At 41.3% G+C, this 26,608-nt stretch overlaps 1 protein-coding gene across 1 annotated transcript in view; it reads right to left on the bottom strand.

Annotated features, from left to right (window-relative positions):
- The window catches only part of LOC141011686 (aldehyde dehydrogenase, mitochondrial-like), a 49,296-nt gene that overhangs the window by 1,657 nt on the left and 21,031 nt on the right, over positions 1-26,608 (bottom strand). The window contains exons 6-11 of the mRNA XM_073484927.1: positions 20,834-20,962; positions 18,793-18,906; positions 16,868-16,970; positions 16,387-16,571; positions 15,351-15,515; positions 12,037-12,194 (exon numbers count right to left, since the gene is read on the bottom strand). Of these exons, the coding sequence (XP_073341028.1) occupies positions 12,037-12,194; positions 15,351-15,515; positions 16,387-16,571; positions 16,868-16,970; positions 18,793-18,906; positions 20,834-20,962 (854 nt within the window). The remainder of the gene's footprint in view (positions 1-12,036; positions 12,195-15,350; positions 15,516-16,386; positions 16,572-16,867; positions 16,971-18,792; positions 18,907-20,833; positions 20,963-26,608) is intronic.

Below are 26,608 nucleotides of genomic sequence, written 5' to 3'. Positions count from 1 at the left end.
CACACACACACACACACACACACACACACACACACACACACAAAGATGACATTAATATGAAATCAATTCCAATGCTGTAAAACATAAATGTGGTAAATATGTACTTGTTGTAAAGCTTAAAGCAGACCTGTCATAACAATATTCAGTATCCAGACTCTAAAATGTTCATTCTTGCAGTTAATGGCTGCAGCAGCAAATGTTATGAAAAGATGAGACATTTTTGGACTTTTTGTCAACCAGATTACAGAGGACATGTGTCTCAGTGTCGGGGCTCTGAATGAAGCCCTGACACTGACTTGTACCTTTTTATTGTGAACAGACCAAACTTAAAAGTAATAGAAGGTCGACCCTACAGTGCTGAGTGCTGCAGAAACACCGCCTTCAAACATGCTGCAGCAAACAAAAAGGAAGAGCCAGAAAATAATAATAATAATAATAATAATAATAATAATAATGTCTTATTGACAGTAATTCAACTGTAATTATCCTTCAGTATTAGTTAGAATCTGTAGTGAACACATTATTTCCTCCACATTTCCTCTTTCAATTCACTCTCATCATTTTGACTGCTTGTATTTGGTAAATATTCATGTCTGATCATCATTTCATTTAAAATCATTAGTGTTTATAACAAAGATTTTCATTAAGACCCAGTTGTGGTTCTGTGTATTCCTTTGAAGTGGAGAACGGAGATCAATGTGATCGAGAAGTCACACTTTTAGATATTTGACTGATACCAGAAGAAATTATTGATTTTAATTTCAATTTTCCTCTTCGGAGGTGGTGCAGCTAAAACAAGTGTGAAGCATTGAGATTCTGCTACAAAAAGACATTGTTGGACCCCGTTGTTCTCTGGACCACTGACAAAACTACACCCTCCATCTTGCTCTGGTATATGTTTTTTTTTTTTTTTACTTAATTTTTATTTAGTTTTTTGTCAACAACAGTGCAGCATATACATTTTCTTCTTGCTCAATCCAGCTGTAAGCAACATTTATACACATTATAACCAAGTTATAAGTTATAAACAATCAAGACAAACAGAAACAACATGAGAATACATGGGTGTGATCGACAACGTGTGCTCCGCAATTCCTCCAGCATGAACTGGAATGTGTTGGGCCCATTTTGGATACTATTTCAGGTGTTCTGAAAAATCTGGTGACTATTTTCCATTTAAGTTCCTTCCATGTATTTGAATTTGTAACCAGGTGCGCCTCAGCATCCCGCGATATGACCATGTTCATTTCCTCCTCCCACCTCTGCTTTATCTGAAAAGAATTATGTAGATTCAATGTACAAAAATGTATGATACAATTCACTAATTATCTTCTTATCTCCATTTCCTGTTTGTATTTTTACTAGAAACTTTTCTATAGGGGTAAGTTTATCAAGTTTCCCCCACTCCTTGTGTGTTGTCAGGAATGCTCTTAGCTGCAAGAAATCTGTCCTAGGGAGACCATAACCATTTTTTAACTGTTCAAATGTCTTAAGATTGTTGCAGCTGAATAACTGGTGCAGGTAAACCAGGCCATGATCTGACCATCTTCTAAAGCTGACATCTAAGTTGTTGGGTGTAAAGCTCTTCATAGATCCAATACTAATTAGTGATGAGATTTGCTTCGGTAATCCAAAAGTTGATTTTATTTTATTCCAAATTTTGAGAGTGGTCTTAGTCCAGACTGCCATTTCCTGTATGGGAACATCCAGGAAAGGTAGGTCTTGCAGGGTCTCTAATTTTTTCTATATTAAGCCAACGTGTATATGTGTCAGCCTGAATCCACACTATCAGAGGCTTCATTTGTGCAGTCCAAAAATAATATTTTAGATTTCGAAGTTTGAGGCCTCCGTTCGGCTTAAGCAACTGTAAGGTTTTAAGTCGAAAATTTGAAATTATTTTATCTATTTCTATCGGTAGCATCTGAAACAAATAGTCTGGGCAGAATATTCATGCGGATACTTTTAATGCGTCCTAGCAGAGACAGCGGGAGCATAGACCATCGTTCCAGATCACTACTTATGCTCCGAATTATCTTACTATAATTAGCGTCATACAAATTCTGTGGAGTCTGGGGGATGGTATTTGATACCTTCTTTTGGCCATCTGAATCCACTCTGAAGCTTTAAACTTTGTGGGATCCGGCCATTTATATCCATAGCTACAGTTTTATCCACATTTACCTTGTATCCTGAATAGCTCCCAAACTGGGAAATAAGCCTCTTTAAATGCGGTACTGTTGATGTAGGTTCTGTCAAATATAATATTACATCATCCGCATAGAGCAAATATTTATGCTCCTCTTTGTTTATTACGATTCCCTTTATGTCGTCATCATCCCTAATGAGCTGGGCCAGCGGTTCGATACTGATAGCAAATAATAAAGGTGGTAGAGAACAGCCTTGTCTACATCCGCGTTCTAATTTAAATCTCCCTGACCTACAGCCGTTTAACAGTTTGACAGCAGCCTGCAGTGACGAGTAGAGAGTTTGTATTTAGGTTATAAAATTAGGGTCAAATCTAAACCGTTTTAATGTTTGGAATAAGTATTGCCATGATACACGGTCAAATGCTTTTTGGGCATCTAAGGATATGATTACTGATTCTGATTTCTTATCTTTCTGATGAGATATTATGTTTAATAGGCGGCGCACATTATCTCCATAATATCTCCCAGTGATAAATCCAGTCTGATCTGGATGAATAATTTGGGTGATTATCTGATTGACTTGTCTAGCCAAGACTGCCGTCAGTATACGTAGATCCACATTCAGTAGTGATATCGGTCTATAGGACTGACATTCAGTGGGATTCAAGATTCAAGAGCTCTTTATTGTCATTCAGCACAGAACAAAAACAGTAGTGAGCAGAACGAAATTACGTGCATGGCTTTTTTTAAAAAACACTGTAGAAAACTCTGTTAAAACACAGATGTAACAAATGTATAACGAAATGTTTAAATATATAAATATATAAACAGAATGAATAAATAGTACTGGTAGGGTTATTGCAGATATAAAAACAAAAAGAAGTGAATTGAGGAGACATAAATTATAGATAATAAATAGATATTGCACAGGATAATTATTATTGCACAGATAATGGATATATTGCACCGGATATGTATTATTGCACATTGGTTGAGGTTAGTGTGGGTGTTTGTTTAGCAGTCTGATAACAGCAAGGTAGAAACTGTTCCTTAACCTGACCGTGCTGCTACGCAGGCTGCGGTATCTCTTTCCTGATGGCAAGAGGGAGAACAGTCTGTGACAGGGGTGGGTCGAGTCTTTTAGGATGCTGGCGGCTTTGGTCAGTAAGCGCTTCTGGGCCAGATCCTCTATGGGTTGCAACGCTGACCTCACCACTCTCCTCAGGGCTTTTTCTGTCCGAGTTTTCAAACCACAGAGAGATGCTGCTGCTCAGCACACTCTCTATGGTGCCCCTGTAGAAAGTGGTGAGGATGGAAGGACTGAAGTGGGCCTTCTTCAGCCGCCGCAGGAAGTGTAGGCATTGGTGAGCCTTTTTCACCAGAGAGGAGGTGTGCAGGGACTAGGACAGGTTATCAGAGACGTGCACCCCCAGGAACTTTGTGTTCTGAACCGTCTCCACGGCAGTTCCATTGATGAGGATGGGGGTGTGCATGGGCTGTTTTTTCCTGAAGTCGATCACCATCTCCTTGGTTTTTTCGACATTCAGGACCAGGTTGTTTTTCCCGCACCAGCCAGCAAAATGTTTCACCTCTTCTCTGTAGGTGTTCTCCTGATTGTTCTGGATCAGGCCCACCACTGTTGTGTCGTCCGCGTACTTAATGATGTGGTTTGTACTGGACTTTGCACAGCAGTCGTGGGTTATTAGGGTGAACAGATCTTTACCCTCCTTATGTATCACCACTATAGTTGCCTTGTACCCTCAATCTTATCCGTTAGTAGACTGTTAAGTTCTCTACGAGTTGCATTTAGGTTCGTGAGGATACCATCGAAGCAAATTGTTTATGTTGTTGTTTATTGTTTACTTATAATTTATGTTGTGTATTTCGATCCCAATGTGTTGGGCACCAGGAAGGAGGGATGAGGTGCAGGACTAAACACTGTGCACAGAACATGAGAATTGTAATGTGGGTTGTAGGAGGCGGGAGTACTAACTGGATCCAAAGGGAGTGGGACAGGCAATGGCTACAGCTGTGCCAAATATTTTCAGCTTTAACAAAAACAATGAACAACAAAGAATCTGGATGCGGAGAAGAGTTTGTGCCCTTGTTGTTACTGTGTTCAACGCAGGGTCCCCAAGGAACAGAGGGACCAGAACAGAAAAAAGAACGGAATAGCTAACGAAACTACAGCTAGCTAACATTAGTAGAACGGTGGGACCTGGTCCCTAGCCGCTGAAGCTGGAGCAAGCAAATGTGCACATCTAGATTAAATTTGAATGTGCTCGGGGTGCACTAGGATAAGTAAGTAAGTAAGTGAGTAATCAGGTCAAGGGTCCCTGCAAAACCTAATACAGTGTAAACAGCCCCTTGTGATATAGCAGCCATCTGGATTACACACATAATTAAATACAGTGTAAATACTGAACATATACTATTAGAGTGGCTACTTGTAAGGTAGCAATAATAAAAGTACCATAACCCCTATAAGCTTAAGGCAACAGGTGAACTGTAAATGGAATATAACAGGTAATATCTGTGTATTAACCATACATATGGCAACATAAGGGTCACCCATCTTAATTCACAGACCTTGTTGTTATCGTCCATACCTGTTAAGGATACAGTCAGTCCTGAGACTCTGTAGACGGAATAACTTTTTTCTGGACATACTCCATGGCTTTCATGGGGTCAACAAACTCTGTGTCCTCGTCCTTATATGAGATACGGAGTCTGGCAGGATAAAGCAGGCCGTAGCGGACTCCTCTCTGTCCACGTAGCGCTTTCCGTACGTCCGCAAATGCAGCTCTGGCCTTGGCAACAGTGGAGGTGTAGTCAGGGAATATGGCGATCCGGTTTCCGTTGTAGGTGAGGGGGGCTCTGTCCCGGGCTCTCTCTGAACTCTGCAGCGTCTCCATTGTAATGTAGCTTAGCAATGACCACCCGCGGCTTCCCATGGTCTCCCGGTTTCCTGGGAGCCGCAGCACGATGTGAGCAATCTATCTTTACCTCCGTCTGCAAAACTTCTCTGATAACTTTCGATACAGCTGTCGGTGAGCCGAAGTCCAGCTGTTCACCAATGCCGACTATTCGGATGTTGCCCTGTCTCATCCTCCCCTCCATGTCCTCGCATCAGTCTTTTAGGGTTACCACCTGAGTTTAAAGGCTGGTTACTGTAGCTTGTAATGAAACCACTTCGTCCAACCATGTAGATAGCCTGCCCTTCATGTCCCTGATGTCCACCTTCATATGGCCATATGGTTTATAATGTCCGCCCGCATCGACTTAAGCTCGGACTTGAGGGCATTAAAATCTCCGCCAACACACTCTTAAGTTCCTCTCTGATAATTATAGAGATATCTCCCCTTATGGATGACATGATGTCTGCTTTAATTTCATCAGTGGCCATTTCTGTACTTTCAGCCCATATGGGCGAGAGTTGGTCTGAGTTAGAGATAGACCGATATGTTTTTTTCAGGGCCGATACCGATACCGATTATTAGTAGTCAAGGAGGCCAATAACTGATATTTGGAGCCGATATTCATTTGCAGTAAAAGGGAAAATATTGGCGTTGATGTAGTTACATTATGTCTTAAAGCTGGAGTGTGTAAGTTATTTCTGGCGTCATTTGGTCAAAAATCAATAATAACCTTTCAGCATATTGTTATTCATAGTGTTATGACAGAACATTGGACTTCTGTGTCTCCTCTTGGCTCTGTATTCAGGCTTTAAAAAAATCAGTGTCGTGACAGCAGTGTTCAGCCAATCACAGTTCATTTTAAAGAGCAAGCTGTTTTGGGCATTCCTATTGGTTGCTCGACCAAAGTCGTTGCGCGTTCACCTTCCATCGGTGGTGAAGGTGCAATGGCGGATGTCCCGGCAGGAAAAGCAGCTATCCTGGCATTACCAACAAAAGCGTACACAGCTAAGCAAGCCAAAAAAAGGATGACCGATGTAGAGAAACAAGAGTCTAAGAGGCAGAGTGACAATAGACGGAATAAATCGCGTGTAAACATTGGACAAGCATATCAGAGGTGGAGAGAGCTTAGCGATAGCATCGGGCTGAAGTTGGATACTGAGCTTGCTGTTCTTCTCCTGGACAGGTGAGCCTCCAATGCAAGTTTTACGTAGCTAATAATCTAAAGGTGTGGTAGTAATTGGCTGTGTAGTTGAAATGACCGTGAATTTAATAAAGCAGGTGGTTTGTGGTCACAATTGACGAGTAATGTTGTGAGTTGATTAGCTTTATGCTAACCGTAGCCAAAGGCTCACGACAGCTACAAGCAAGTCAAAGTGAATGTCAAATGTATTGTCAATACCGTTATATATACACACGACTTAAAGAGGACGTGTGCCGTGTAAATATGGATGTGACAGTTATTGTTTATTTTCAGGTTACGGTGAAAAGAAAGAAGTGTCTGAATAAAGTGGTTGTCTCCGATAGTCCGTGCATGTGGGGGGAATTGTTTACTTTAGCGTTATACGTTGTTTTATTATTCTTAGCATTCACACCTCTTTCCCGTGATATATGTGTTGCTGTTGTCATTAGATTATAATGTATAAGTATCACGTCAGTATGACAAATATCGTGGCTTTATTAGCGTCAGACATGTAGGCCACGTCATGCTGAGACGTTAAGAAATAATTGTTGTCGGTCTCTATCGCTCTTCTAATGAAAGAGTAATGTTTGTTTGTTTTGTTCAATTTGTTCAGGAGAGAAAGGTAAAGTACTTTCTTACCTGTAATTCGGCCATGGCTAGCGTATGACAGAAAAGTTCCGACGTGAATATTCCCAAGCGCTACAGTCGCGCGCGTCCACGAGAGTGTAAAGTGAAAGTGTGGAGCTACGGAGTCGAAACAGGGAGGGGAGGGGGGAGCACAGTTGTTTCCATTCCAGTCTCATGAGTTTTTCACATATTCTACAAACTCCAGCTTTAAGTCTTGACCAGCAATATCATACTCCTCTCTACAAGAAACTGTCAAAGACAGCTTCAGGACACACTTCATCTAACAATATGTCATTTTCTGCTGCTTGGGATCTCTCAAACAACGCAGAAAAAGGTAAAGTAAAATAACTTGGTAGTTAAACAGCCATTATTGCCCTACAGTTTTCTCTCAGACATATGGTGCTTTGCTGTCAGTTTCTGCAGCTTCTCATGTGGCTTACACACACACACACACTATTCCCTAGCCATCCCCTCAACGTGCTTCCCTACAATAAAACTGACTGAATTTTACTCTCTCTCTCTCACACACACACACACACACACAAACACTTCTTACTTTTATCAGTGACTATTTCCCTATCAATATTATCAGCAACCTTGTTTCAAGTGATTAAACCATTAAAAACACTAAATAGCCTACAGCATCTTCACTTTATTTCAGTGTTTATCATAGGAACAGACAGCTGCCGCTAACGTACTGGGCCTCACAGTAACGTTAGTAGTCGTGAGTTGTAGAGTTTCGCTACAGTCTGCTGAGCGTCTAGAGCCAGAGAAGGAGAAAGCGGACCGGTGGGCTAACGTTACGCTAAAAGCTAATCAGCCTTCACCTCAACGTGCTTCCCTGCAATAACACTGGACTGAATTGAGTTCATTAGGTTTTTACTCTCTCACTCACACACACACAGACTTCTACTGTCACGGACTATTCCCATATCGATATTATCACGTCGGGAGTGACTGCGAGCAGAGAGGAGAAAAAGTTTTGCCAAATGGAACCAGCGCTGTTCCTGGAGGCTTGGTTTCGAAGGTAAGTTAAGGCAGCAGACTCTCCTGAAATTGTAATAAACATCCCAGTCTTCTATACTCAACAACTACTAGTAACATTACTGTGAGCCCATTAATGTTATATAAACATAAGCTGCAGCTCTGCTCGCTCGCAGTCCCTCCAGACGTGCTTGTTAATCACTCGAAACAAGGTTGCTAATATCGATATGGAAATAGTCCGTGATAGTAGAAGTCTGTGTGTGTGTGAGTGAGAGAGTAAAAACCTAATGAACTCAATTCAGTCCAGTTTTATTGCAGGGAAGCACGTTGAGGTGAAGGCTGATGAGCTTTTAGCGTAACGTTAGCCCACCGGTCCGCTTTCTCCTTCTCTGGCTCTAGACGCTCAGCAGACAGAGTAGTGACAGCAGACAGAGAGGCACGGCTGCATCAGAGCCAACATAACCCAGTTTTAAATTGATCTCTTATTGGCCGTCGGATTAAAAAAAAAGTCTGATGCCGATATGCATCAAAATGCCAAATATCGGCGCCAATAATCGGCCCAGCCGATAACTGGTCTATCCCTAGTCTGAGTTACCTGTAGTCTGCCTCGTGGTTCTTGCAGGCCGTGGAGCATTGCCACCGTACTTGTATTTCTGCAGTTTATCTGCCATTCAGGCCGGTGTCATCTATCCAAGCTGATCTTTGGTGTCCCAGCAATGACCTCGGTGAATTTCTGGATAGGTTTTCTTTTGGAGTGGCTGTTTTAATTAAGGATCATAACAAGTTTTGCAGGAGCCCTGAGAATGGTGTTCTACTCCATGCTCTGCTCACTAGCGCCCCCCCAGTATATGATTTTGAAATTGAGCATGTCATAGTTTTCCCACAGAATCCTCTTTTATCAGTCCACTATCTGATAACTTTAGGATTCCTATTATTAGAGTACATGCCACAAGGCAAAGATTTCTATGCTAGATGTCTCTGTGACGGTGCTGTAGCTAAATTATTCCATCAGCTTTTAAATCAGTGTCATGGTCCAGTACAACAGAAAACTCTTGTGTTGGTCCTCATCCCTCCCAGACTAGGATTAACTCCTAGTCTCCCTAAACTCCCTCTTAATGATAGTGTTGCAGGCTGTCTGCAAATGACCCTGGACTCTACTGCCCCTCTCTCTGATCAAAGGTCTGATTGTAATGAGATGATCAATGTTAATCACCTGTCAGTGGTTTGTGACGGGGGAGAAAGTGTTGTCCACTAGTGATGCGTAAAGTCTTCTCTAGCACATCCCAAAGATTCTCAGTGGGGTTCAGGTCTGGACTCTGTGGTGGCCGATCCATGTGTGAAAATGATGTCTCATGCTCCCTGAACCACTCTTTCGCAGTTTGAGTCCGATGAATTCGACGAAGAAGTCGACACCATCAGGCCTCAAAGAAGTCGACACCATCAGGCCTCAATGACTACCGACCAGTGATGAAGGTGCTGGAGAGACTGGTCTTGGCCCACCTGAGGCCGCAGGTGAGAGCCCTGCTAGACCCTCTGCAATTTGCTTACCAGCCCCACCTGGGAGTTGATGACGCTGTCATCTACCTGCTACAACGAGCCCATTCGCACCTGGATGGTGGTGGCAGCACTGTGAGAATCACATTCTTTGATTTCTCCAGTGCTTTTAACACCATTCAGCCACTGCTACTGGGTGAGAAGCTGCGGGTGATGGGTGTCGACACTTCCATTGTCTCCTGGATTACTGACTACCTGACAGGCAGGCCACAGTTTGTCCGTATGGGCAGTGTTCTGTTTGATGTGGTGGTAAGTGATACAGGAGCTCCACAGGGGACTGTACTGTCTCCTTTCCTGTTCACCTTATACACCACTGACTTTCAGTACAACACCGGGTCGTGTCACCTGCAGAAGTTTTCTGACGACTCGGCTGTTGTTGGGTGTATAAGTGAGGGACAGGAGGGGGAGTACAGGGCATTGGTGGACAACTTTGTGGAGTAGACTGGACAGAATCACCTGTGGCTGAACATCAGCAAGACCAGAGAGATGGTGATTGATTTTAGGAAGAAGAGGAGGACGGCTTCCCAACCTCTGCGCATTCTGGGAAAGGATGTGGAGGTGGTGGAGGATTATAAGTACCTGGGTGTTACCATCAACCACAGACGGGACTGGAGATCTAATACTGAAGCTGTTTACAAGAAGGGGATGAGCAGACTGTACTTCCTGAGGAAGCTGAGATCCTTCAACGTGTACAGCAAGATGTTGGAGATCTTTTATCAGTCTGTGGTGGCCAGTGTACTTTTCTTTGCTGTGGTTTGTTGGGGAAGCAGCATCGGAGCCAGTGACACCAATAGACTCAATAATAACATTAAAAAGGCTAGCTCTGTGATTGGCTGTAAACAAGACACTCTGGAGGCTGTGGTGGAGAGGAGGACACTGAAAAAACTGTTATCCATCATGGATAATCCTCTCCACCCTCTCCACATCACACTGGTCAGACAGTGGAGCACCTTCTCCAAAAGGCTGCTTCAGCTTCGCTGTCATAACAACAGATACAGGAAATCTTTCCTGCCACAAGCTATCACTTCATACAATAACTCTCTCATCTCTGCCTGACAGAGAGATCTTTGATCTCTCTACTGTTTTTACTCCATTTATAACGTGTTCTGCACATTTTAGGTTCTTTTAAGTCTATTTATCTATTTATATTACTTGTGGTTCTATTATTGCACACTCATATGTACATTTTGGTTCTATTATTGCACATTCATAAGTATATGTTGGTTCTGTATTGCACATTCATAGGAATTGTTTATTTCTTGTATAGTTGTACAGATTATTATTGTTTATAGTATAGTTTGCACTGTGTATATACATTGTATATATCTTGCTTTCTATTTATGTTATGTACAGACACACTGCTGCTGTGACAAAATAATTTCCCAGTCTGGGATCAATAAAGTAATTCTATTCTATTATTCTATGAATCATGGCACTGTCATCTTTAAATATGCCGGTGCCATCAGGGAAGAAAAAAATCCATTGATGGAAAATCCTGGTCATGCAGTATATTCAGTTAGTCAGCTGACCTCATTTTTTGGGCAGATAATGTTGCTGAACCTGGACCTGACCAACTGAATCAACCCCAGATCATAACACTGCCCCCACAGGCTTGTACAGTAGGCACTAGGCATGATGGGTACATCACTTCATCTGCCTCTCTTCTTACCCAGATGGGCCCATCACTCTGGAACAGGGTAAATCTGGACTCATCAGAACCACATGACCTTTTTCCATTGATCCAGAGTCCAATCTTTATGCTTCCTAACAAACTGAAGCCTTTTTTTCCCCCAATCAGCCTCACTGATAAGTGGTTTTCTTAAGGCTACATAGCTGTTTAGTCCCAATCCCTTGAGTTCTCTTTACATTGTTTGTGTGGAAATGTTCTTACTTTCACTATTAAACAGCAGTGATAGTCTTTCTTTAACTATTAAACATAGCCATGAGTTCTACTGTTGATTTTTTACAATTTGATTTCACCAAACATTTAAATGATCTACGATTTTTTTCTGACCACATTTCTTCCTAGAAGACGATGGTTCATCTCTGTCCTTCCAGGTTTTAATGATGCATTGGACAGTTCTTCACCCAGTTTTAATAGTTTCAGCATCTCCTTAGTTGTTTTCTTTGCTGCAGGCCAATCATTTTACCCTTCTGAAACTGAGTAACATCTCCTCCATGACCACAGGATATGTCTTCCCGCACTTGTTTTAAGGCCAGGCAGTGTAGATACAGCACAAAATGAATTATTTTGTCAAAGAACAGTTGAAGATATGAGCTCCCCTCCTAACAGTGGTGTAGTCAGAACAGCTGGTAGTAGATGAACTGCAGGTGAAAACTAAAAATGCTCAGAGGCTTCATATTTACTAATGCAGCCAGTGTCTTCCTTTCCACCTGTCTGAACAACAGAATGACTGAATGAAGTTTCATATGATCTGTAAGGCTGTTCATTTTTTAATGTTTATTGGATTATTATTGGATATTTTGCCCTGCTGGACTTCACAGTAAAACTCTGCATACACAAACAAACCCCTGCTGTAAAATTTCCTGTGTGGGTTAGCCTTGAACTTCTGCAGCTTACAGAATAACATTTGCACAATAAGGATTTTAGTAATAGCACTCCTACCAGACTGTGCCAGCACGGAGTCCACTGGAGACATAGCTGGCCTTATCAATGTCCTTAGTAAACACAGCGGCTGCTAGACCATATTTAGTATCGTTGGCTCTCGTCAGAACTTCCTCCAGCGTTTTAAACTTGAAGATCTGCATCACTGGACCAAATATCTGCAAGAGAACACATGATAGAAAAGAAAAGAAAAGAAAAGCGGTTTAACTAGATCACAGCAGCTGCAATGCTCATCATCACATGTTCACACTCTGACCCACGACTGATCAGTACTGATTACTACAGTATTATGCAAGACCACTCCCATGTTTGAACTCTACCTTAATTTTTATCTCAACTGCACACCTGTAAAGTTTCATGGCTGCATCTTACGGACGGATGGACGGACAGACAGACCTGGTTAAATGTATGAAACTGCTTGTGTGGTAGTTTCTGCCACAATAGGTGTCTCTAGTACTGCACAGGTGGGCAAGGGGCATAAAGTGGGGGTGGCTGGTGGGTGGTCAAGGCCCTACTTCCTCGAGGCCACGCCCATCTTCAAAATCTCCCTTCATTTTGATCATCATTGAAGCTTTGCTTTAGACCATGAAAAAGCTCGGTAATAACACGGTGATAGTGGGGTGATCCACTATTCCATTTTCTTCCACTTATATGAGGTATATGAGTTGGTTCTGAATGTTTAACATTTATATAACAGGAGGATATTGGGTCATTCCATGCCAACTCCAACACTCTAACCCCATGCCTCCCTCCCTGTTGAACTGACTTTTAGGTTCATGACACCATGCTTAATAAACTTAATAGACGTTTCAACATGAATTTTTTCAAGAAAATCCATGACATGAACTGGGAAAAGGTCTGGATTTTGGGTGAGTTGGCAGGAATGACCCTAGTAGGACCAATGAAAGCTATGAAACATAAGTATCACATTTTATCCAGGGTTGGGCCATTTTTGAGTTAGACTGGCTGGACTATTAGCTTCCATGAGGAATTGCAAAGACGGTTTTTCTTTTTTGAGATGGAAATGCATCGTTCATGCCAAAATAAAATGTCTAATCACAGTTTAGGGCTGGGACTGTGGTTGGAGAAGTGCGAAAGGCTAAGGATCCCACAAATCTCTGCTTAGTAGCATCAATGTTGCGTTTTATTATCAGGTAAAAACAGGCTAAATATTCTGTCTTTTAGTGTGTTAAGTGTGAAGGACATACTCTAAAGTAACAACAACAAAGTAACAATAAAACAACAACCTGGTTGTTGTTTGATAAGGTGCATGTGACATTAGCCTATTTGGGAAGCTATCATTTATGTTTGCCCACATCACCACGTGAAACAGATTGCAAAATCTCAAACTGAAAATATAAACTACTTCTTCCTTGTCAGTGACAGTCTTTGATTATAGTGAATTGTGTGTGCCTAACATCATACTTTCTTCAAAAGGTATACAAAAGAAACACAGACATTAAAACACTTTTTTTTTTAAAGGTGTGAGAAGAATTTGAGGTAGTGCCAAACATAAAAGGGACGGCAGTCAACCACAGCTGCTCTTTGTTAAGTATCCTTGGCTGTAGTTAGCTACCATTAGCTTATTGGCTTTGAGGTCAGTTTTTAAGATAGGTGATACATTACGGAGATGATTTACAGCAGTTCTGACCAGGACTAGGACTCCAGGGACACACATATACGGCAGGTGGGGACAGGAGAGGCATGAAGCAGAGGAGAAGGGGTATCAACAGTGGACAAAAATAGCAACTATTTTCACATCTTACTGTGAGAACTGAGGATTTATTTTGGCCAAACCAGAGATGATTTTCTGTTTGGCACGGAAAAAATATGCTATTTACATTTTGTGAGTGTATTTTGTTCATTTGTTACACTCAAAGCATTTAGCTCTTATAAATCTCCCAGCTGAAACTACTGTACAGAGGCCATACTGTTGGACTATTGGCTCTCGTGGTATAAAGTGGTATTATAGGACAGGAGGGGCTGGGGCTAGCTGGTTAGCATGCTAACTTCAGTAAATATGTCTGCAACAAAGTAGTCAGACGTCTTTCACATAACGCCAACACTGTTGTTTCTTTACATTCTGAAGACAAACTTAAATTCTGGCCCATATATTACAAATTGCTCCTTTGTTCCCACGAATACCCAGTAATATTGATTTGACTCTTTTTGTGGCTTTTAGGTATTTTAATTTGACTCAAAGCAGATGTTTTACACAGACGGTACAGTAGTGTTACCCTCTCATTAAGAGCAAAACGATATATGTTATATTACCTATGAATTAATTAAAAATACTTTTTTGCTTGTACACTTTTCTGGCAGAAAAGGAATTGACAGACCTCACTTCTGAGTAGTGATGTAGTACTAGTCATCGGTCTTAAGACCACTTTCTGATTGTCCAAGTCTCGCATTTTTACTCAAGTCTTGTCTCGGTCTCAGATAAAGAGATCTCTGGAATTTTTTTCAAGACCAGTCAAGACCAAAGCTGTTGGGATGTCCCTGTATTGCTTGATACATACTGTAGTTAATGATGGTTTCTATGGAAGACAAGACACACAGAATACCTGATGCTTGTATTGTGTTAGGTCGTTGGTAAAACATAGAAAAGGAGTGTTGAATTAAGATGGTTACGCTGATTTCAACTTCTTGTATTTTCTTTTTTTGTATTTGTTGGCTCACAGAAAATAAAGTAATATTCCCACACTTAAAGTCATCTCTGCAATGTTTTTTGATTATTTTATCAAGACATTTCTGATGGTACACTTATATAAAATATGACAATAACAGAGGTGAATGTAGAGGAAATTTAATTTTGTAGGTGTTTTAATATGAATGTGGATCATTCAGATCAATCTTAGGAGTACCTAAGGCCTCCAGGTTCCACATTTTATTGTAAGTGTGTCATGCAGCGTAGGACTTCCACTGGTCTTCATCTTGACTTGGTCTCATATCCTCAAAGTCTTGGTCTTGTCTCGGTCTCGATACACTCTGGTCTTGGTCATGACCTGGTCTCGGTTTAGGCGGTCGTGACTAGTACAATGCTGCTTCTGAGATCCTTAAAGGAAGGGATGCATTTCACATCTGGTGATCGTGCTCTCTTCTCATTGGCTCAGAGAGGTTACTGTCACTGAAGAGTTTATAAAATAGTTTCCTGTGACTAACTAGACACTAATATTGACTGCATAACCATCAGCTTGAATCAGCGACACTGTGGTTTTGAATTTAATTATGAATCAGTAAATACATTCAAAAAAGGACTTTGTGTATTGTATTTGTTTTTATTTAGAAGTCTTCAATCTTCTGTACTTTCTTACCTCCTCCCTGGCAATGGTCATGTTGTCCTGGACATCTCCAAACACAGTAGGTTGGATGAAGTATCCTCTGTCCGCAGCCACTCCTCCTCCACACATCAACTTGGCTCCCTCTCTCTTTCCACTGCTGATGTAGCCCAGAATCTTGTTAAACTGCTCCTGATCGACCTGGACAAGTCATCACAGAGGGAACAGCAATCAAGTGTGTGTGAGAGTGTATGCCAGAGTATTTACAGTGTTCAGGATCTGAGCGCTGAGAATGTTCCTGAACTGTATTACATATTAAGAATTCTGCAGTCCCCCTGTGCTGTATGAAGCTTTCAGCTTGTGGTGTATCAGGGTGTCATGATTCTCAAAATCCTCGATTCAATTTGATTTTGATTTTAAGGTCATGACTTGATTCAATTTAATTCAATTCGATTCTCGATCTTTTTGTTTGGTCATATGCCATTCTCCTAAAGTTGACTCAGTCTCAACTTTTTCAGCACGCACAGCTGCAGCAAAAAGGACTACCCTCATTAAAATGAATGGGAAAACCTGCAATGCCAGATTCCATGTGAATCCACTCATGGTACTACGACATGCTGTGTGTGTGTTTGTTGTTTTTTTCCCTCTTGGCACGCCTGCCAGACATGAAACTGGGGGCGTGGCTAAATCCTCAGTTCCACCTTTGATTTCGAAGGTTGAGATCGTGATGTCATTTCAATCGATATCTGACTTACATTCAAGATTGTGACACCCCTAATAGGTATATAATAAAGTGTGTCTCGGTATACATGTACATTTCTCTGCATTATACTTTTTGTTCTTGAATATTTTTCCCTTATTGTTCAGCCCTCATGAAAATGCAAAATCAATAAAATATTACTTAAAAAAAAGACTACAAATAATAGTTTCATATTAGTTGTAGGGTAAGTAATGAATTTGGGGTACAGGGGTCTGCTATTCACTCCCTGTCAAATAAAGAAATAATTGAGCGTTTTGTTAGAGTTGGTATATGTTGTGATCTTGTTCTCTTGATCAAAATAAAGTGTGTTACCTGAGGTCCCTGCTCAGTCTTTAGGTCGTAAGGGTTTCCCACCACTCGTCTCTTAGTCCGCTCGACACTCCGCTCCACAAACTCGTCATAGATGTCTGCTTGGACGAAGGTGCGAGAGCCAGCGCAGCAACACTGGCCTTGGTTGAAAAAGAGAGCAAAGTGGGACTGCTCCACGGCATCCTCCACTGAAGAGGAAAACAGTAACTGTTATTACTGCCAGGTGTGCTTACAGCTGCAACACAGCACACTTCTGAGCACACCCAGCAGTGGTGTTGCATGTAGTCACACAAAATAAAACAACATGCAGTCTGGCTGCATGTATTCTGATGTAACAATAATTAATGCCATTTACATGAGGTAAATACCCACCATGATGCACTGAACTGAAAGTTCAGTTTTAAATTTGCAGACCAAGATTTAAATGTTTAAAATCAAGATTAGAATGAATTCAGCTTTATAAATATCTAAATAGGATACATACTGTTGGCATCAGACAAGATGATGTTAGGACTCTTTCCTCCCAGCTCTAGAGTGACCTTCTTTAAGTTACTGCCACCTGAAGCCTGCTGGATCAGATGACCCACCTGATGGACACAGATAAGGAAAGAAACCTTTGCTTCAGCTAAAATAAATGTATTGGTTAAAGCTGATTGAAGTTTGTGGAAGTTAGTGCTATAAAAAAAACTACTTCAGCCAAGGTGCTCATCAGATGTACTGCGTATCAATGTTATAATAGTTTTGGATTTTTCATTATAGTTTAGTTTTAGTTAGTTTTGACTTTTTTTTCTCTAATTCAGTTAGTTTTAATTAGTTTTTAGAGTGGGTTTGCTAGTTTTAGTTAGTTTTCGTTTTTTACTAAATGCTTAGTTTTAGTTTAGTTTTTATTAGTTTTAGTATTAGTTTTAGTTTTTTCATACTTTGGTCTCAATAAACATATTTACGAGTGCATCTTCCCGCTTGTGGTGTTCCTGCGTGTTAACTAACCAGCATCTATTTGGTCGTCGGTGAAAGCAGTCCATTATCGATGTCTCCTCCTTCCCGGTGCTACCTGGCCGGGATGTTGCTTCACTTTCAGGGGAGCTACTTAGAGAGGCCACTTTGTCAAGGTACTCGCCATTAGCCTTCTTGTGCAAGCTTCTCAAATGGACTTTCAGATTCGTGGGGTTTTTTCCCTTGAGAAGTATTCCACAGATTGTATCACCTGTTTCCACGACAATGCACTTGCTTTTGTCTTTCTCACTGTCATATTCAAAAAAATCCCATATAGGACTCTGTCGCTTTCGCCCAACTTTTGACGCCATTTTTTGCCGTAGAGGGGCGAAGAGAAGCCGACTCTGGCCGGCTCTACACGAGAAGTGACGGACCGTGAGGTGCCGTATGGCGCCGCCAGCTCACGTAAAATTGCTTGAGCGAAATAAATCGATTTCATATCAATCCGAAATTGACAAAGACGAAAACGAAGGGAATTTTATCTATAATTTCAGTTCGTTTTAGTTAGTTTTGTAATCACACAATACAGTTTCAGTTAGTTATCGTTTTTTTCTTTTAATTATAGTTTTTATTTATTTCAGTTAACGAAAATGTTTTTTCAATTCTAGTTTTCGTCATTTCGTTCGTTTTCGTTTACGATAATAACCTTGCTGCGTATCATGTATTGCGTAGACACTGAAAACAGAATTAGCACCAATCAAGATGTGACCGTGACCCTGCTGGCACAGAATAATGACATGAACGTGGCCACTGAAGAGTTGGTGCTTAAAGTGGACAACTTAGAAAATGGCAGCCGCCGTTCGAACCTTCGTCGAGTGGGCCTCTCGGAGAGGAAGGGACAGATTTGTGTTAATTTATGGAGAAGTGGCTACCTTAGGTAGTCGGTGGAGATAACTTTCCTGGGCCATTGCTGATTGAGAGACGCACAGAGTCCACAAGGCTGTAGCACAGTAAATCGTAAGACCAAGACCATCATGACCGGACAAGACTCCGGTCATGAGGGCAGGCAGAATGGAGGGATCTATACTCCAGTGCTACCAAAGAATCACGTTTTCCCTGACATCGAACTGTGTCTGCTGAGAATGACTGGTTAGGGCAGCTGTCCTGATAATACTACCTCTGTCTCCATGGCAACCAGGGTTGATGGCATTTCACATAACATGACTTAGGCTGACCTAGGTCAAGCCCCAGAAAGAGCACCAGGCCTTGACGCCAGTTTTCTTAGTGGCCAAACCATCTAATTACATCATCACGTGACACACACACACACACACACACACACACACACACACACACACACACACACACACACAAACACACACATCTTCTTGATACAGTGTGTTGAGGATGCATTTCTTCAGCTGCCCCCATGGAATGTATACAGCATGTTATCAACCAACAAACTGCTTGTCCTACCTCAGTGGAGCCAGTGAAAGCCACCTTGTCAACATCCATGTGCCTTGCAATAGCAGCACCAGCTGATGGTCCCATGCCAGGCAAGATATTTACAACACCTTCAGGAAAACCCACCTGCAAACAGAAACACATCAACAAAAGCTTGAGGCCACTATTATAGTTTTGTCACAACTCAGTGATGTTGATCGGGAAATGTCCTCCGTCTCTGATGCATTAAAATCCAAAAGGATCCATGCGTCCAAGGCAGGAATATTTTATCCCTGATAATGCATCATTGCTCAACAAATCTGTATTGAAATGATTATGAAACGAAACTCGCTGTCAAGAGAGAAAAAAAAAATCCACTGGTCACATTTTCTGACCATCTGGGCACTGTGTGCATGTCACAATCATCGTGATACTTTCTGCTGCAACAAGACCAATCCAACAATCAAAGCTACAAACTCGGTATTGGTGAATAAACTAACTGGGCCGCTGTCAAAAATGATCAGCTTCTTTCATCTGTTGAACACCATCACATGTTGTCAGGTAGAGTTTTTGAACCAATGTGGCAGCTAATAAAACAGTATATTTATGGTTCCCTTTATATTTGCTCAGATGAGGGCTTGAAAATTGTTTCTATTTTTTCATTCTTACTTTATCGACAGTGCTATGTTGTGGTTTCTTTCTTGTGACAAATGTACTTATTGTAAGTCGTTTTGGACAAAAGCTTCTGCTAAATGCCCTAAATGTAAATGTTTACAGTACTTCCTCATTGAGATGTTATCCCTGAGCATTTTTGTAACCTTCTATTTTTTATCCTGTTTCTGTACTCTGACTGACTCACTAACTTTCAGAGGGCATGGGCCAGTGTTCAGTTTTCAGATTTGGGATGTTATGTGTTTTTTGTTTGATTTTCAGATACATTTTCATCAAACATATAGCCATGATTAGAACTGATTAGAACCATAGAACAGCAAACACAAGTTTGTCACTACAACTTGTCAGAAAGCACAAATGTTGTTGGTGACCCACTCAAATGACCACCTGTGGCTCCCAGGGACTCACTATATCAAAAACCTATCAACATCACTGCACCTGGAGTTTTAAGGATGGTGCACAGTGATGGAGCACACTGTTGTAGGAGGAATATGAAACCTGGCACACACAGCTTCTTCCAATTGTACAACTTTGTCAATCATAGACAGCCACTTCTATATTTGAGATCACAAAAAGCAGACCAGTGCGTACATAGAGGTTAGAAGAGTATATGCTACTTTGATTTGACCTTTCTTACCTATTTAATGCTTAAGTGTTTATACTGTCTCGTAAAAATTGAAAACACGATCTTAAAAAGGGGCAGTCTGTAAGATATGACCAGAATCTAACATTATGTCAAAGTTGTCTATGTTCTGTGTTGCAGAGGTGTCTTCTGAAGTTAGCATGCTAACCAGCTAGCCCCTGCCTGTTCTCCTAATACCACTTTGTACCTCAAGAGGGGATCGTCTGACAGCCCCTGTAGTTTCAGCTGGGAGAGGTAAAAGTGGTCAGTTCGCTACTTAGTCTGATAAGTAATTCAAATAAAATCCTCAAATCTCCGTTTCACAGAGTGAGACGTGAAAATATTTGGGCTGTACTCGGCTTCAAGCCTCTCCTGCTCCCTCCTGCCGTGTCTTCTAGTCCCTGGAGTCATGGTCCTGGTCAGAACCACTGTAAAATCACCTCTGTACTGTATCCCCAGTCTTCACACTGACCTGTTGGTCTCAGAGGCTGTATTCAGTCCTAGTCTGCTGTCCAACCGGCTGAGCCTTGTTGTCTCCATGACTTGTTTAGCTATTTGCTTATGGCAGCTAGCTACAGCAAAGAGTACTAAGTCCAAGATATAGTGAGCAGGAGTAAGCAGTTATGCTGCCCCTTGTAGTTTTGGAGCTACCTTTAAATTTGAGCCATTTCTTACAAATGACACCTTTAAAGATCCTTTGTATTGATTTCTGATCACTGATATTTTTCTTGTAAATTCCCATTAATGATGAAGTGTAAAGTATCATAAAAAAAATAGTACCTCTTTAATCAGGCTGGCTACATAGAGTGCTGTGAGCGGCGTCTGCTCTGCAACTTTCATCACCACAGTGTTACCAGTTGCAAGAGCAGGGCCAAGTTTCCAGGCCTGCATCAACAGAGGGAAGTTCCACTGCAGGGAGAGAAGAAGAAAAGGAGACAAAGATCAGAGAAGAGTAAAGGTCACATTAACATCAACTTTGCTTTAGTGGATGTGCTTCGTCGACCAATAGAAACATGGCTGCATTATGTCTGTAAAATGAGTTATTATTTAATTTTTAGTTCATTAACTACACACTTTAGCTTCACACTCCTTCACTTTTATAGTTATTGATTGTTCTGATCAATATGTATTTATCACCAGCAAATTACATTATGTCACATCTATTTTTGGGGAATCGTCAACTTTGTCCTTCGAAACCAGTTTTAGGGCTTTTTGTTTCTGTGAGAATATTTGAAGCTTATAGTCCTGAAACTTTCACCCATTATTTACTTATATATGTTGCCATTAGTGTATTTATGAGGCTGAGAGACGAGCAGAGGAGGTGATACATCAGACACTGTCTAGTCCATCCCCATCTCCAAAATCTAAAAAGTCAACTTGATGACGAAGCAGGTGTGGAAGTTTTACACTCGCGTGGGGAGGGTCCAGCTCATGCTTGTCAGAGCCACATGCTCACAGGACTGCATTTGTTCACACGGAGCATGAACGCTCCCTCGTGAGGATGGCCTTCACTCCATGACACTGTTCTGTGTGTGCATATGTTGTGCACCTGCCTGGTCTGTGTGTCCACAGACTAATTAAACACCACTGAGGAGCTGCACTTCTTGCTCTTTATCAGTCTTTTGTCTTTTTTTGCCGACAAAAAAAGTGAAGCATTCAAATACAGATTTGATAGACAGATGTTGATTACCATCGTAATGGTAGACATTTTGAAGGATTTGAGTGCTCTCTAATGTGCTCTAAAACAAACTGTGCTTGCACCCTGAGTCATTTCAGCTTTTCGACTGCGTTAAGGCCACTTCCACACCAACTTCAGTGAGCACATCCTGAAAAACTGAGCCAGTCGGAACTGAATGCAGAAGTCTGCTACTCCAACTGTACTTAAGTAGTTTTGGCAGTTGTGCTTAATCATCAGGATCCAAGTGAGGAAATCCTAACCCTAACCTTAACTCCACAGCAGTTCATGGACTACATTAATGCTTCTCTTGTGTATAAGCTATTATGTTCTTTGATTTCACTAAGAGCTCAAAAAGATGTTCTGTATATTGACTGGCCATTTTAATCTTTTCCTTGCAGTGGTTCCTAGATATGGCTTTTCTTTGCTACTCTGCCTAGAAGGCCAGGACCCTGGAGTTGTCGCTTCACTGTTGATCTTCAGACTGGTGTTTTACAGGTACCAATTAATGAAGCTGCCAGGTGAGGCGTCTGTTTCTCAGACTAGAGGCTCTCATGTACTTGTCCTCTTGTGCACCGCAGCCTCCTCCTGCTCTTTCTAATCTGATTAGAACCAGTTGGCCCTGTTCTCTGAAGGGAGTAACCAACACACTGTTGGATAAGATCTTTATTTCCTTGGCAATTTCTCACATGGAATAGCCTTTATTCCTAGTTCTGTTTTTCCCACAAATGATGCTCCAGATCTGACCTGACCTGAGAACAGCCAATTTCACAACTTGAATAACAATGTCACTTCCTAAATAATTCATGGTCAGTAGATGGATTTATTTGTAATTAATGTCTTGAAACTGCACTAAAATCACTTTTAAATTCTATTATTAAAAACCCTGTGGTTTGTCTCCCTGCTTTCACAACACCTTAGAACCTCACCAGAGTCCACTTGGAAGCAGACCGAGACTCACCTGGTGTCCTCTGAACTGAAAAGAAAAAGGTTGTTAACAGTGCAGAGTGTCTGTGATTGTATGGGGTGTGTTAGTGCTCATTGCACGGATTTACAGTTTGTACAGCGTCGCAACCTTTTTGGAATCTGGGTTTGCAGAAGGGTCTAATGTTCATTTAAGCAGAACTAAAGCTGTAACATGAAGACACAGTTACTGCTGGTTGGTTTGTTGGAGCCGATATTTCGGTCTATTGTTGACATTTGATTTTTCTAAATTAATGGTGTGCCTCCTTGAAAATTTCACTCAATAAATAATTAACCTTTTCTTCCCAGCACAAATTCACTTCATCAGAATTAAGACTAAGTATGTCTTCCTATTAGCAGAGGAGACACATGATATGTTTCTACACAGATATCTAATTTTTTCATTTGCATTACAGGTGTTTCACTTGTCCTGAAGTGACTGTAAGTTTGCAAAGGCAGGATTAATAACTGTCAGGACCTCATTTCTTTACCTTCCCTCACTCCTCTTGATAAGGCAGTCTTTCTCCCCCTCTGAATTTTTTGCTGCAGCTCCACCTTTCTCTGTCATTAAAGTTTAGACTGGGGGGGGACAAGATGGCATCGTAGAGTAAGCATCGTTGCTGAGTGAGCTCTGGTGGCATTTGTCAGTTTATATTTCTACTCCACATATTTGAACAGTAAAAAGTGTTGAATTTTGAACGGGAAGTGTTTTAACATGAGCCTGGACAGTTATTTTTCAAAAGCTTCGGACAATATGCCCAGAAACACGAAAAATTTGTTGAAGAAAACCCCTGCTAATGCTGACAATGTGGGGGAGCTAAGTGCCTCACCTGAGATACCGAGTGTAGATGTTAGCTCCGGCTCTATGGAACCAGGTATTGTTCAAGCCCTGGACAGAATAACTGATAACCTTACTAAAGTAATCGACACTAAGATTTCCACTGTCCTGGAAGCCATTAAAGAACAGACCTCGCAGCTACAGGCAGTCGCCGCCCGAGTGGGCGAAGCGGAGAAACGGATTGCTGATGTGGAGGCCGCGGCGACATCATCGGAGGTGAAGTTAGCATATCTTGAGAAGTAAGTGCATGACATGCGGGAACACATAGATGATCTCGACAACCGAGGTCGCAGGTGCAACATACGTATAGTTGGCTTACCCGCAGACTCAGAAGGCTTGGATTCAGTGAAATTCTTCGAAAAGTGGGTCCCTGAGTACCTCCAAATGGATACAAAGGCAGGATGGCTGAAGCTTGATCGGGCACACCGGTCCTTAGCACTAAAACCCGGCACCGGTCAACGTCCCAGGCCACGATAGTGAAGTTTCATAACTTCACGGATAAACAACACGTGATGGAGGCAGCTCGTCGGCTCAGATCCTGCCGGTCTAACCAGGACAACCCCACAAACAAGGAACCCAGGATCTCCTTCTTTAATGACTATTCAGCTGAGGTGGTCCAGAGACGAAAAGCTTTTCATGACATAAAGGCGCGGCTGAGGAAGATGAACATGGCCTATGCGTTACTGTACCCGCCTACAGGACTCCGAGGAGATTTGGCCCCCCCGAAAGTAGTTGCTTCACTTCTACATTCACTGGAACAGAGGTGTGAGGACACTGCTTCCCAGTGATATGTCTGTCAGTATGTGGCTTTATGTCACCTGATTTCATTCATACACGTTACGTGAGTATGTTCTGATGGCTCCGTATCTGCGCATATATGTGCATATAACGTTATATGTTTATGCATATTGGTAAATTTTGTTCATGCACCAAGTTATGGCCACAACTTAAGCAAACTTAAGTTTTTGTTTATTCTATGTGTGGTGCCAGGGAAGAACAGGGTGCAGCCTCATTCATTTATTATTGACAGATCTGTTTCTTTTTTTTTATGAGGCTTGTGCAGAGAGAGCCATGTGGAAGAGGTTTAAAATGCCCTGCGGGTTAAGTGGCAGCCCCCATTGTATTTGTGCTTTTTTGTATAATTGTTCCTGTTCAGATTTGTTTTTCTCCCAGCTCAGTGACTGTTTTTATTGTATTGTGCAGTTTCAGATTTGTGCTCTTAGTGAGTTATGTATCTATATAGAGGGTCAATTTAAACGGTATGGCAAGTAATAAGCTACGCTTGTGTACATGGAATGTAAGAGGGGTCCATAGTCCTATTAAAAGAAGAAAAATACTCACCTTTCTGAAAAAAGAACACATTGATATTGCACTTTTGCAAGAAACACATTTGGACGATGTAGAACACCTGAAATTATGGCAGGGTGGGGTTGAGCAGGTATTTTTCTCCTCATTTAGTTCAAGAAGTAGAGGAGTGGCAATTCTTGTGAGAAAGAATCTTCCTTTTTCAGGTATAGAATGTGTTAAAGACAAACATGGAAGGTATGTTATAATCAAGGGTACTAGGTACGGTTAGTTCCATACTGAATATTTATTACCCCCCTGCTCACCCGTCGGATTTTCTAACTAAAGTATTCTTAGATTTCTCTGAGATTCACTCAGATATTTCCATAGTGGGTAGAGATTTTAACTGCATACTGAATCCCCTTATTGACAGACTCCCCCCAAAAAACCTCACCTCTTTCTTCACAAGCTAAGTCACTCAATTCTATATGTGAAGATTTAGGATTTGTTGATGTATGGAGGACAATTCATACTTTGGGTAAAGAATACACTTTTTCTGCACCCCATAGGTGTCATACTAGGATTGACTACTTCTTTTTACTTGGGCTCTCCTTACATTCAGTTTTATCTTGTGTAATAGGTAGTATTGTCATTTCAGACCATGCCAATGTGGTGCTGGATCTCTCTCTTAAGGGTATAGGAAGCAGAGTAAAATACTGGAGACTGAATACAATTATTTTAAAAAGGACCACACCTTCGTATCCTATTTTAATACTGAGTTGAGATATTTTCTTTCTATTAACTCTCAGTCAACAGATAACCCTGCCCTCCTATGGGAAACTATTAAGGTGTATACTAGAGGGATTTTTATTTCATTTTCAGCCAGCAAGCGGCGGCAGAAATTGAGGAAGCAAAATTTGTTAATGACTGAGCTTAAAACAAAAGAAAGGGCCTATGTTGATTCTCCAACTCCTGCTTTATTGCTAGAAATATCTGCAGTCAGATCAACCTTATATAACCTCCTTATGCAAGATGAGGAGACCAAACTTAAATTTACTAGGCAAAGATTTTATGAACATGGAAATAAACCCGGAAATATTTGGCATACCTTACCAAAAAAAGATCAGAATCACGAGCTATTGCAGCCATTTGTGATGCTCAGAATAATCGCATATATGACAATAAGTCTATAAATGACACTTTCAAAGAATTTTATTGTAGACTGTATGCATCTGAACACGCACTTGAATTAATGGAAGATTTCTTTTCTCGGATTAGTTTGCCTACTATATCAACAGAACAGCAAACCAATCTTAACGCCCCCATTTCCAGAGAGGAAGTACTGAATGCTATAAAAACCTTACAAAACAGAAAAGCCCCTGGGCCTGATGGGTTTGGTAGTGAATTTTATAAAGAATTTTGTGATTTATTAGCAGACCCATTACTTGATATGTTTACCCATTCTTTTTTGCATAATAGATTACCTCAGACTCTAAGAGAAGCAAATATTTCTCTCATTCTGAAAAAGGGGAAGTGCGCAGAGTCTTGTTCCTCATATAGACCGATAGCTCTTCTTAATGCGGACCGGAATATACTTTCAAAAATCCTAGCTACTCGACTTGAAGACCTTCTACCTAAAATTATAAAAGAAGATCAAACTGGTTTTATAAAAGGTCGTAACTCCCGTGACAATATCAGGTGCCTTCTCAATGTAATTCAGGCTTTCCAGCAAAGAGATATTGATGGTCTGGTGCTTTCTCTAGATGCTGAGAAAGCCTTTGACCGGGTAGAATGG

The sequence above is a fragment of the Pagrus major genome, chromosome 17 (genome assembly GCF_040436345.1).
Source record: "Pagrus major chromosome 17, Pma_NU_1.0".
Classification (NCBI taxonomy): Eukaryota; Metazoa; Chordata; class Actinopteri; order Spariformes; family Sparidae; genus Pagrus; species Pagrus major.
Note: the sequence above shows the minus strand (reverse complement) of the source record. Positions and strands in the feature narration are given on the sequence as shown.